The sequence below is a fragment of the Mirounga leonina genome, unplaced genomic scaffold (assembly GCF_011800145.1).
Source record: "Mirounga leonina isolate KUSES-001 unplaced genomic scaffold, KU_Mleo_1.0 Mir_170, whole genome shotgun sequence".
Lineage (NCBI taxonomy): Eukaryota > Metazoa > Chordata > Mammalia > Carnivora > Phocidae > Mirounga > Mirounga leonina.
Window position 1 is genome coordinate 35,011,019 of NW_023270433.1, and position 13,575 is coordinate 35,024,593.

Sequence of the window (13,575 nt, forward strand, 5' to 3'; positions counted from 1 at the left end):
TTGTTGGGGACCATGCCCTTTAACTTGTGGAGTCTGTTCTAACTCTGGGTGGTTAGTGCCAGAATTGAACTTCCATACCACACAATTGTGGCTGAAACAGAATATTGGAGAAATGAGGTGACTGCTGGAAAGGGATACGGGTTTAAGAAAAGGCACTGAGGGGCGCCTGGGCGGCTCAGTTGGTTAAGCATCTGCCTTCGGCTCAGGTCATGATCCTGGGGTCCTGGGATTGAGTCTCGCATCAGGCTCCCTGCTCAGTGGGGAGTCTGCTTCTCCCTCTCCCTCTGCCTCTGCCCTTCCTCGTGCTCTCTCTCAAATAAATAAAATCTGAAAGAAAGAAAGAAAGAAAGAAAGAAAGAAAGAAAGAAAGAAAGAAAGAAAGAAAGAAAGAAAGAAAGAAAGAAAGAAAAAAAGAAAGGGCATTGAGTTGGGGGCAAGGGATGCAATAGTGAATAAATGTTATGTTCTGGGGCGCCTGGGTGGCTCAGTCAGTTGAACATCTGCCTTCAGCTCGGGTCGTGATCCCAGGGTCCTGGGATCGAGTCGCATCGGGCTTCCTGCTCAGCGGGGAGTCTGCTTCTCCCTCTCCCTCTGCCTGCCGCTCTGCCTACTTGTGCTCGCTCTCTGCGTGTCAAATAAATAAAATCTTAAAAATAAATAAATAAATGTTATGTTCTCTGACTTTATCAGGTTACAGTCTGATGGTAAAACGAAGTCTAGACAAGAGGAAAGGATATAAGGACACTAATAAATTATGAGGAAAGTTGATGGCCTCCATTTTCTCAGTGAAACACAGATTGGGTCTGAAAACAAAAAGGGTTGAGATGGGGTTGGGGGCTTGAGGTGAAACTGTGGAAGTGTGGAGTAGTCACTTTGGAGAACAGAGAAAGGAGGCAACTATAAATACGTTTTTCAAACTTGTATTCTATTCATGAGTTGTTAATATCTACCCCTCAGGAGAAAACGTTTCATGTTCAAAGAACTGGGAAATGAAGGATTAAAAAAAGTTAAAGAGAATTCCTTATTGCAGGACTTCTTAAAGCCTTTAATATGTTTATACATTACTAATCTCCCAAAAAGAGATCTAAGTAGACAGACTTCTCAGAGCACAGAACACTTTTTTCATGCCACTTACTAACATTTCAGAATGCCAGTTTGAGAAACATCAAATTAGAGAAAAGGAAAAACATTGCCAAGCAGCATTACAGGCCAAGAAATGCATAAATGGTCTATAGAAATAAACAGCAGGGAGATGTTATTATTCTAGAGTGTACCTGACTGGAAAAAAGATATAGCTGGATTGATCGGGGGCTATCAAGAGACAAGATGAAAGTATTACATTTCAGGCAGCTGGATCTGATACAATGGTTTAAAATATAAAAACTTTGCGGGTGCCTGGGTGGCTCAGATGGTTGGGCGTCTGCCTTCGGCTCAGGTCGTGATCCCAGGGTCCTGGGATCGAGCCCCACATCAGGCTCCTGGCTCAGAGGGGAGCCTGCTTCTCCCTCTCCCTCTTCCTCTCTCCCTGCTCATGCTTTCTCTCTCTCTATCTCTGTGTCTCAAATGAATAAAATATTTTAAATAAATAAATAAATAAAATATAAAAAAGTTGCAACATGATCTCCTCAAATGCAATCTATACAATTTCAGTACACAAATTAGATGAAAGCAGAGCTTTTTTGATTGAAGGTAGGATTTGTATTGGAGGAAAATGAACGAATAGATGAATAAATGAAGAGCTCTTTAGATCTCAACAACAAGCCTTCTACGTTCAAAACTGGAAATTGTTCTCCATAAAACAGGGTATAAGTGGGGCAATCACTCATGAGGCTTTCTCAAAATCCCTTCTCCCCTGCCATGCCACACCATGCTCCCCGCATCTGCTAAGATTCTAGTTATGTCCCCAGTCTCATTACTCATTAGAATGAGAAGGGCAGATAGGAAAAAGAAAAACAAAACAAAACCAAAAAAAGGCTCTCTTGTGCGATAATGATGTGCTCTTTTGAAGTGCTGAAGAAGTTGCCACTTTCTACTATCCTCTAACACAAAGGTCATTTGAGGGCAAAAAAATCCGGCTGATCATGAGCAAAGATAACTCAGGATAACATATGGTCCCAATAAGCACAAGCTTAGCAAAAAGTAAACAATCAGGCAGACAAGAGTCTGATTTGGGCCTAGGGATTTTTGAAAAACAGTTTCTTGGAGCAAAGGTCTATTTAGAACAGAAACAAAATGTGTTATAATTAAAAGTCCAATAACAATAGAAAGTTATATTTAAAATATAAATATAAAAGCCCATTTTTTCCTATTTAATAGTTAAGGTCAAATTTACAATGTAGTGACCCCTGAAGTTAAACTTTTAAAATAATTCTTTTTTTCATTAAGAAACCCAAAACTTTGGAAAATAAGAAGAAAAATGATCTATACTCCCACTGTCTTGCCAGAACCTATGTTGACATTTTGACTTCCTTCTAGTCCTTTCCAAAAACCTTCTGATAACTCTGACAATACGGGATTACAGAGGGCAGCCCAAAGTCTTCTGGTAATAACTCCCTCCCCCCTCCCGACGGAGCATTCCTCTCTAATAGTACATTTCCTCCCTTGAGAGGGCTGCCACACTCCATGAACAGGCTAGGGGACCTATGTATGTCCCACTATATTTTCCATACCCTATCCTTAACCTTAGCCATTATTATATTGGTGTACATTTTTTTTCCTTTGAAACAACAAAACTTTTTAGAATCTTTAACACATATTTTTCAAGAAATAAAAGTCTACAAATAGACATCAATTCACGTGACTTCATTAAGAATGGGGAGAAGGGATTCAAATGCAATTAATGTGGCAACTAAAGGTCTTTGTCTTTTTTAGAGCTATTAAAATGAATTAATTGGGTCATTTAACAATTAGAGTGCAAAAAAACTCTCCAAGGCCTAATGTTTTTACAGAAGACAATTAATTCTAGAAATGTTTTGTTTTTATAATTTGATTCTAATCTAATTTCTTGTTCTTCAAGAAAAATAGTTTAAAACTCTGCTTATTCTCAAGAAATGGAATTGAACAGATAAACGTAAATTAGTTAAAAATAAAACGATACTGACATGATGAAAATAAAAAGCTCAGGTGTTATCTTCATTAAAGACATAAGGATGAGTGTCATATTTTGCACCCTATTCCAAGATTAATTTTATTAATTATAAAATTAATAAAAACCAAAGAGATTGCTAAAAGCCATGTATATTGGCTTTAAGAAGGTATTAGTGGAACCTAGAAATATGCAAGCAGAATTACCCAATAATTAGAAACATCAAGGACTAACAGTTTGGGCCACATGTGTACTAAAGATAGGCAAGTAAGCAGGAAGCACATGCTCCAGCCACAAGAGAAAAATGCAACTTCTAAGACCAACAAGCACTTAAGAAAACAAATAGCCTAATCTAAAACTAAAATATTCATACAATTATAGGATTTTTGAAGTTAAAAGGAAATTTGCCACAGAAACCTCCTAAAAGCTATAATTCAATTTAGTTAATGAAAAGCCATTCTTGCTTTCTTTTCTAAAGAAAATAAAGATTCCCCCTAATTAATGTCTTCCTAAAGAATTACTAAAACAGAATATGTATATCTCACACTGTTGAGGAGGAAAAAAACTAAATCTGAGCTGATACTGGAAAAGGTCATTCTAAATAAAAAGACTTCTTAATAATAAAAAACTGATCTTACTTTTAATCATATTTTTATTTTCAAAACAGCCTGGAAATTGACACTTATAAAACATTTAAATGACAACTACATCTTCTACTTAAAAGTACATTCTTGCATTGTTACATTTATTCCTTTAAAAATACATGGTGTTTGTGTTTCTATACAGAATATATCATCAGCTAAGGAAGAGCCAAACAGTAAAGTGACTACCCATATACCCACTACCTGGGTTCAACATTGCTAACATTTCATCATACTGCTTTATTTATCTATCTAGACAGATGTATTTTTTTTTTCTGAATCATTGGCAAGTTACAGATATCCTTCGCCATTGCTTGCCTTATACTACAGTGCCAAAACAGCCAATTATATTCATTTGATTCTATTACCAATATGACTGCCAGATAGACCCCTCATGATGTCACTCTTCTAATAAAGGGGGTTTCCAAGTCTTGTAACTTTACCTTCCCTGACCTTCTATTATTTTTTAACAAGGAAAGCCTACAGTTACCTTGAACACAGCCTTCTGACTGAAATGTTTAGTGCCCTTTCCCTGCTGACCTAAATCCAGAACATCTTTCAAGGCTTAAATCCCACCTCAACTCTTAGGAAGACTTTCTTCTCCAATAACTCTAAGCCCTATTGATTTTTTGGTTATTGAAGGCCCTGATATTCTAGTCAGAACTGGCAACTTCAACATTTAAATCTTCTCTAATCACTTCATGTGTGTACTTATGGTACTCCCAGTTTGACTGTAAACTTCTTATATCCATTTAACATACTGCTCAGCTCAAAAAATGGTATTCATTGGTTAATAAGTAATAATTTCCTAATTATACAATGATTTTTATCAGAAAAAAGTACAAAAAATTATATTTCTCCCACTGGGATACTTCAGTACCACATTTCATTTGGTGACCAACCCATAATTTAGCAACATATGAGGTTTTGGCCTAAGTCAAAAGATAAATTGGACCCAATCATATATTCAGGCACAGAAGTGTGCAGCCAGGTGGTGGTGGACCCTGAAACCATAAGGTCAAGAAGAGCTGTGGCTAGGGAAGCTGAAGTTTCATGGTAGCCCAGAAATGATGAGTAAAAGGAGGAAGCTGATTGGTGGAGAGTGGGAAATGCAAGAGATGCACAGAGAAGCTATGGAAGGTAGAGAGAGACTATCTCTAACAGTAATTTTAGCTCCTGGCAGCTTTCTGGTTCCCACAGCAGTCCCTGAGGTCTGCTTTGCTGAATTTCCTACCTTTGGATTTCTATGTGCTTCCCTGTTAGATGTTATATACTAGCCCCCTAATCCTGAGCTACCTTGGTTTCTGTTCCCTTAAGGGGTCAAAAGAGCCATAACCTAGGCATTCATCATTCTGAAAAACTAAAGCAAATGACTTTTGTAAGGTCCTCCCCAAAGAGGCTAACAGCCAGTATTTTTGCTTTGTCTATTCTACACTGTAGGACCCCCATCTATAAAACAAGGAATCTAAAAGTATAAATGTCTGGCACCCAGTGGTATATTCCATGATCAGAGAATTTCTCTTAATACTACACTTTTCTTGACATCTTTTTCATGTTATTTGTGTGCTTTACAGCATCCATCATATTACGTGCTATATACTGAACTAAATCACATTTTTCCTCAGATATATTCTTCACATTTAGAATAGAAATGGATGTGTACTAATACAACCACATAATGTTAGCAATGAAGATATATATGATACTTAACGTCTGAATTTCCTACTAAATAAAAAACCCCATGAAAGCAGAGACCATGTCTGTTTTTGCTTACCCCTTTACACCTTGCACCTATCACAGTATCTGGCACTATTAACAGCTTAACAAATATTTGCTGAATTGATTACTGACAGGTATGAAATGGACCTAGAGCAGTTATTCCTAATATCCATCTTAAACATATACAAAACCGGAACTTTTGATGCTCTTCTTGGCTCACCTTGCCAACCTTCCTCCAATCTGTGCTCCTCCCCATCTTCCAGGCTTCAGTAAATGGCATCACTTTTTACTAAACTGCTCAAGGTAAAAATCTACAAGTAATCTTTAATTTCTCCTTCCCTCACTTCCCACATCTGATCCATCAGTGGTATCCTGAATCTCTCCTCTTTTATCTCCACCACCACTTCACTGTAAATCACCACTATCTCCTGCTTCGCCTTCTGCAGAGGGCTTCTTCCAGTCAAACTGCTGTTACTCCTACTCCACTACAATCACTTTTTTTCATTCAGCAGCCAGAGTGATCTAAAATATAAATCAAAGCTTACATCTCTTACATAATAGTCTATTGGTTTCTTTCTGCACAAGGAATAAAATTCATAATCCTCATGTGGCTTTTTGCAAGGCTCAGTACTGTTAGCCCTAGCCCACTCTCAGGCTCACTATGTTGCAACCATACTGGTTCCTTCTTGTCTTTGGGCCTCTGCACTTTCTGGTCCCTATCCCTGTCTTAGACCTGCAGTCTTCAGATTTTGTTTTTGAACTTTATCTTCCCAAAGAGGCCTCTCTTGTCATCACTATATAAAGAACCCCCCCCCCCACAATTCTGTTATCAGCTGGTTTCCTTCACAGCATACTTATCACTATCAAAAATCATTTTATTTATCTGTTTATTGTCTATCTTTCCTCTGGTAGAATGTAAGCTCCTTGAGAGAAGCAATCCTGTACTTAGAACAGTGCCTAACATCTAGCAAGCACTCAATACTTTTTTTTGAATAAACAAACCTCTGTGGGATGTTTTGCTCTTTTATTTTTTTTTATTTTTTATATTTTTTTAAAGATTTTATTTATTTATTTGAGAGAGAGAATGAGAGACAGAGAGCATGAGAGGGGGGAGGGTCAGAGGGAGAAGCAGACTCCCCACTGAGCAGGGATCCCGATGCAGGACTCGATCCTGGGACTCCAGGATCATGACCTGAGCCGAAGGCAGTTGCTTAACCAACTGAGCCACCCAGGCGCCCTGTTTTGCTCTTTTAAAAACCACATTTAAAGTGTATAAAAACCACCTCCTTGACATCGTCCCATTTTCTTCTAGAAGAGGCACACAGTGAAAAGTATGGTTATTGAGATTGCTTAAATCTATGGATATGAGACAGGAACTCTGAGCAGCATACCAGGATAAACTGTCATATCTGGTCTATCACCAATCCTAGCTCTTTCCACAATGTGGGCCAAGATATGTCTTTGGGAAGAGAATCTGCTTTTTATTACTTTCCTCCAGATAGATGTTTGCTTTTTCTAACTTAAAATTCATTACATTCTTTTTCAGGATTCTAGGCTGACTATTACATAATTCCTTAAATGTCAACTTATTGAAATTTAGCCCTTAATGTCTCATCTTTCCTTTTTTGTAACATTACAAAACATCTTAAATAGAAACAGAGCTACTATCAGATGCCATGACACACAGATCCTGAGACCACAGCATAGGGTCCCATCCCATCCTTCAAAGAGAACATCAGAAATGGCGGCGGTAGGGGGGGGGGGGAGGTGGTGCTAGGACTGGAAAGTACACTGGGATACAAAGAGTGGCATTACACCAATGTAGAAGGTGTGCCCAAACTTCACAAGAGATAATAATCACTGAGCTAGTAATAATCACCTCCACCCCCAGTAATAGCAATAAAAATTTCTAAGAACAGATAAGACTTCTAAGTAAAGCCTTATACCAGAGGATATATAGGAATACCCAGACTTGGAGAGAAAAAAGACTGTCTGATCAGCAATAAGAGCCAGACCTTCACTGAAATACAATTGAATATTCTGTTCTCAATTTTTATTTAGGATTGAAGAACTTTTCCCACACTTTCTACAAAATCACAATGGAAGCTTTTGTCCATTGTATTACTCAATGTCCTTTATGTAAGGACCAGGTAATAAGTGCTTCCTAGAATTTAGAACACAGGACAAATCTCATTTTTAGATCAAACTTGGAATTTTTCTTTTTATCAAACAATGCAAACGATATGTTGTTATGGATTTTTAGAGCTGGAAGGGTCTTTAGAAATTATGTAGCTCAGCATTTTCTAATGTCCTTTAGGTATCATGAACAAAAAGAGTTCATAAGCAAACAAGCTTTTCTTTCTTTCTATAATAATTTTATTGAAATATAAATCATGTTAAATTAATAAAGCAAGGAAGCCATTAGACTGAAGTGGTTATTTAATGCCTTGATAGCCTACTTAAGCAAACCAAAACCTAAGCCTATAATGCCTCAAGGTTAAGAAATCAAAACCAGGGCGCCTGGGTGGCTCAGTTGGTTAAGCGACTGCCTTCGGCTCAGGTCATGATCCTGGAGTCCCGGGATCGAGTCCCGCATCGGGCTCCCTGCTCAGAGGGGGGTCTGCTTCCCCCTTTGCCCTCTTCCCTCTCGTGCTCTCTCTCATTCTGTCTCTCTCTCAAATAAATAAATAAAATCTTTAAAAAAAAAAAAGAAAGAAATCAAAACCTAAGGACAACCAATCACAAACAGCCACCTAGGCTTTCCCAATAAGGCATCCACTTAAGCTATAGCCAATTAAATAATTTCCTTGCTTTGCTTCTACCTCTTCTCTATCAAAATCTTTCCGCTAGCTCCTGTCACTTCCTGTTTGGTGCTACTTGATTCAAATCAATTTTTTATTTAAACTCTTAAAATGTTTAATATGCCTCAGTTTATACATTAACAATCACATACCATTAAATGCACCCTTTTAAAGTGTATAGTTTAGTTGTTTTTAAAATAAAATATTCACAGAGTTGTGCAAACATCACAACTACTTAAGAACATTTTCATTACCGTAAAAAGAATCCTTGTACCTTTATTGTGAGTCTAACATGTTTTGTGAATTTATAAAAAAAGGTACAATGTGCAGTGTTTCCCAAGCTTATTTAATAGTTAACGTTTCAGTGCTTACTATACACTATTCTAAATTCTATACATGTATTACTTCAATTAATTCTCACAATAAAATCCATAAGGTACTATATATAATTAATGTGGATATCAATGCACAAAAAGACTAAGGCTAAGTAACTTGTTCAAATATTCTTAATTACTCCACAGAATCAAGTGGTTGTGGGATGAGAATGGACAACTAGTATTCCATGGACCATAACTTTGGAAGTGCTTTAGATCAACTTAATGAGAAAAATGGGGCCCAGAAAGGTCAGCTGATTTAGCCAAATATACACAGCATATTCTCATTCTCTCTCTCCCTCTCTCTCCTTTGATGTCTAATTGACAGCCAAATTTATTTATTTATTTATTATTTTATTTATTTATTTATTTGAGAGAGAGAGAATGAGAGACAGAGAGCATGAGAGGGAGGAGGGTCAGAGGGAGAAACAGACTCCCTGCCGAGCAGGGAGCCCGATGCGGGACTCAATCCCGGGACTCCAGGATCATGACCTGAGCCGAAGGCAGTCGCTTAACCGACTGAGCCACCCAGGCGCCCAACAGCCAAATTTAGAACCCAGTTACAATTAACTATCTAATCCCAGGTACCTGACACAATTCTCTCCCTTCTTCAAATACTTTATTGTCTTAAAAAACAAACAAACAAAACCTTTAACATTTTAAGTTATCTTAAAACCTTGTTGGGGTTGATTTTGCTTGTTCTAGGTGTCTCTCCCTGTAGGCAATGCACTTCTCCGCTTTGCTTGTATAAATCCCAGCCATCTTCTAATGTTTGTGCAATCGGGGGATCATTCAATTTTCCTCCCATCCTAGATGGATGTCATCTCTCTCCCTCTGTGCACCCAGTCTTCCATCTCCTCTGGACACGTCTACCTTGAATCCCAGCGGCTTGAGTCCTGCTGTACCCCACCTCCTACAGAGCTCTCGAGGGGACAAGAGTTGGCATCAACTCCTAAAGCCCAGAAAGTGGGAAGCACTGAACAATTTCTTATCCATTCTTGGTTTAATTCCTTAAGAGCAGGAACACAACTCTCCTTAAGCCCAATAGCCCCCAGAAAACAGTTTATTGATTTTTAATCTATCTCCCGCCAGAGCCCAGCGCTACCTTGGACAAACCGTGCACCCACCGCGGATGGCAGCAGAATTGGATTGAGCAGGCTCGGGCCCATTCTCTTCAGAGACTTGAACCTGGTAGGCTGTGGGGCCCATAACGCTCGCCGCCTGAGGTCTGCCTTTCTGAACCGTAGGTCAAGTTACAATAACTGGCCAGGGCGGCGGTAAGGCAGCTGTACCTCGGAAATCCCATCCAACCCTCGCGACCGTCCTGGGCAAAGGCATTTCACCAGTTCCGGCAGACCCGAGTCCGCTGTGGGGGTGAGGGCCGAGACGGGGGCCCCTGTCCCGTGGGTGACAGGGCAAGGCCTCGAACCCGGGTCACCGTCCCCAGTGCAGCAGACGTTCGGTGCGGAGAGAGCGAGGGTGGAGAGGGCTCCTCGCTCGTGCCGTCTCAGAGCCCCCTCCCGCCTGCCGGGACGTCCGGACCCTGGGTCACCGGACTTGGGCCAGGTCCGGGGGTCGCGGGCACCCCCGCCCCCTGCCTCGCGCCATCTTGGAGCGCTGAGGCGGCCGCCCTGGACCGCCCCGAACCGCTGCTCTAGCAGTTACTCACCCGCACTGCCAGGGGCCAGGCCCCCTGCCACCTCCGCGACCCCCGCCACGGCCAGAAGCAGCAGCAGCGCGCCTCGCGGGGAGGCCGGGACCGCCGCCATGTCCGGGCCGGGGGTCCGGAGCCGCGGGATGCTCGGACCCAGCCTGGCAGCCGCCGCTGCTCGCGGAAGCCCCGCCCCGGCGGCCTGGACCTTTATTGATTGGCTGCGGCGCTCTCAAGCCCCGCCCCTCGGCCTCTGGGAGTTTCCAAAACCTGCTGGGGGCGGGAACATTCCCGAGACCCCGGCTCTTTGTTAAGGCCCAGCTGTGCGTGGGCTTCTGCTGAGGAGTCACGCAGACAGGGTTCCCCAAGTGCGGGGTCAGAAGGTGTCAGAGCTGGAAAGGCCCTTTCAACACCTTTACCGCCTCCTGAGCTTTGCAGCTGGGTTCACTGAAGCTCAGAGAGGAGACTGACCTGCCAAGATCACACTCTTAAGTTCGCCTGAGAACTAGGGCATAGTCCAAGGCTGAACCAAAGGGACCTCTTCCTTTCACTTCTCTTTACCCTCAGTGAGCCTCTTAATATCCTTTCTGCCCAGACGCTGCCTCACACGCAAAGAAAGCACTCGGGTCAACTTGACCTCCCCTAAAATCTGAGGGGCACTGCCGAAGACACAGTCTCCTAACAGGACCCAGGGACAATTTCACCACCAAAGCTCTTTGGCACACGTAGCCTGTATGTGTCTTTGATGTACTGTTATGGTGATTAACATAACATAATAAAATAAAATTTTTTTAAAAAGTACTTATTCCTATTAGGAAAAGGCGAGTGTTGGAATGGTTGTGTATCTAGATATGGAGAGCCTTGAATGTCCGGTTTAGATTTTAAGAAGTAATTTGGAGGTAGGTCCCCACTCCACCCTTTACCCCTACAGCTATTGTGGGGAATGTTTGAGAGGGCCCACTGGCTATCAAAGTGCCTCTCTCCCTCTCTCCGTTCCTGAATTAATACCTTAAAAAAAAAAAAAGATTTTATTTATTTGAGAGAGAGAGAGCATGGGGGGGGCAGAGGGATAAGCAGACTCCCCGCTGAGCAGGGGTTCTGAGGACCCTGAGATCATGACCTGAGCAGAAGGCAGACACTTAACCACTGAGTCCCCAGGGGGCCCCCTCTCCCCTCCCTTTTAAAAAAAGTATAACCACAGCTACAAATTTAAAATTCCTTAATATTATTAAATATCCAGTGTTACATTTCCCCTATTATCTCATAATTTCCTTTTACAGTTTTTCAAGTTCCAAAGTCCATATATTGTAATTTATATGTGTTTTAGGTCCCTTTGTATCTATTCTCTCTCTTTTAAGTTTACAAAGGGAAAATATAGATAAATTATAATCTTCCTGAAACATCTGCTCTGATGACAACTCTCTTGCTTCAAAGTCTGAGAGGCCACCTGTCTTCTTACAGGATACAGTGATATACAATTATTTAACGTGGAGCCAGAGGTTCTTAGCCATTAGACCCAATCACCTTTTCCAGCTTCATCTCCACACCCTCCCTGCACCTCTGCCACCATTCTTTCAGAACCTCTTACCTTTAGTTCTGGACCTCTGAGGTGCTTTCACCCCTCTGTCACAATATGTATCTCTTCTGCACAGAATTCCCCAATTCCTGTGGTAACCCACTCAGCTGAGAGGACTAAGATGGTTGCTCTGGGTTCAACTGTGCCCTGGAAGGACCTGAACAGGAAGTGGGCTCTTTGTAAGGTGACCAACACATCTTGCTTTGCTTGGAACTGTCCTGATTTTAAAACTGAAAGTCTCATGTCTCAGACACTTCCTTAGTCCCAGGCAAAACAGGATTGTTGGACTCCTTAGCTCTGTGCACCTTAGAAAATATCATAGAGAGGCCTGTAAGGAGGTTTCCATATGGAAAAATGGGGTCATATAGGTAATAGATACCGTTCCCAAGATAACTCAATGGGTAGACCGATTGTTATAAGCCATGCAGATGGGTCATTAGACCATTGGGTCCCTGTACTAGATTCCTAGGCTGCCATAACAGAGTACTACAAACTGGGTGTCTTAAGCAACAGAAATTTATTGTCTTAGAGTTCTTGAAGCTAGAAGTCTGAGATCAAAGTGTTGGCAGTGTTGGTTCCTTTTGGGAGCTGTGAGGGAGAATCTGACTCATACCTCTCTCCTAGTTTCTGCTGTGTTACTGGCAGTCGTTGGCACTCCTGGGCTAGTAGACACATCACCTTGATCTCTGCCTTCCTTTTCACATGGAATTCTCCTTGTGTGTATGTCTGTGTCCAAATTTATCCTTTTTATAAGGACACTAGTCATATTGATTTAGGGGCCCACCCTATTCCAGTATGACCTCATCTTAACTAATAACATCTACAATAACCCCTATTTCTAAATAGGGTCACATTCTGAGGTACTGGGGGTTAGGACTTCTACTTATGAATTTGGGGGGGAGGCAGGGACATGCAGTTCAACCCATAACGATTCCTAAAGGAAAGACTATCCACCTGCCCCATCAGAAATCATTGACTCTGAAGAAGCAGCTGAAGGAGGAAAAGGATAAAGGACTGCTCAGTTGCGGTTCAAAGATCCTAAGTCCCCAATAACATGAGTGGTTGGCTGCACCTCTGTTGACTTTAGAGGTGATACCCGGAGTCTCATGCACAAAGAGAATGCCTGAATACTTGGAGATCTCTTAGCTATAGAATCAGAAATGACTTTATTTCCAGGTAATTCTTATGAGATATGGCAGTAAAGTTGCTCTGGACAAGTAAATCAATATAGTTATACCAGTGAGGTTGAGGGGAACTGGTAGTAGAGATAATTTCTCTACTACCAAGATTTATACAACCAACGGACATGTTAGATGAATGGCTGAAATCTGAGTTGTGATGATGAACCACCAAATGGAAGCTACTTGAGATCCTTCCACACCAAAGGATGGCTGACCAGACACTATATCCTGGGGGAAGTCAAGAAATAGGGACATTGAGGCCCTTCTTGGCCAAGCATTTTCTGGCCAACTCTCTGGTACATTAACCCTCCTGTGGGGGTACCCTATGAAGCATATAGGATTTGGACACTCTATTGGTGATTGCCCACTGGGGGCAAGGGATCTGACACTGGTCTCGGGCATGTTCAATGCGCTTGAAGAAACAGCACATCCACTTTGGGATTACCTTACTGTATTTTGATGAAGCTAATAGCTTATTTCCTGTTTCCCTTTGATCAGACCACCAGAAGCAGTTAGGTTTCCCATGAGACAGAAAGCAGCAATGTAA

The 13,575-nt window shown here is 41.4% G+C and overlaps 1 protein-coding gene across 1 annotated transcript in view; it reads right to left on the bottom strand.

Annotated features, from left to right (window-relative positions):
* The window catches only part of RECK (reversion inducing cysteine rich protein with kazal motifs), a 73,641-nt gene extending 63,203 nt beyond the window's left edge, over window positions 1-10,438 (bottom strand). Inside the window, exon 1 of the mRNA XM_035016317.1 lies at window positions 10,290-10,438. Coding sequence (XP_034872208.1) covers window positions 10,290-10,389 — 100 coding nt within the window. The 5' untranslated portion in view covers window positions 10,390-10,438. The remainder of the gene's footprint in view (window positions 1-10,289) is intronic.
* Between the last annotated feature and the right edge of the window lie 3,137 nt (window positions 10,439-13,575).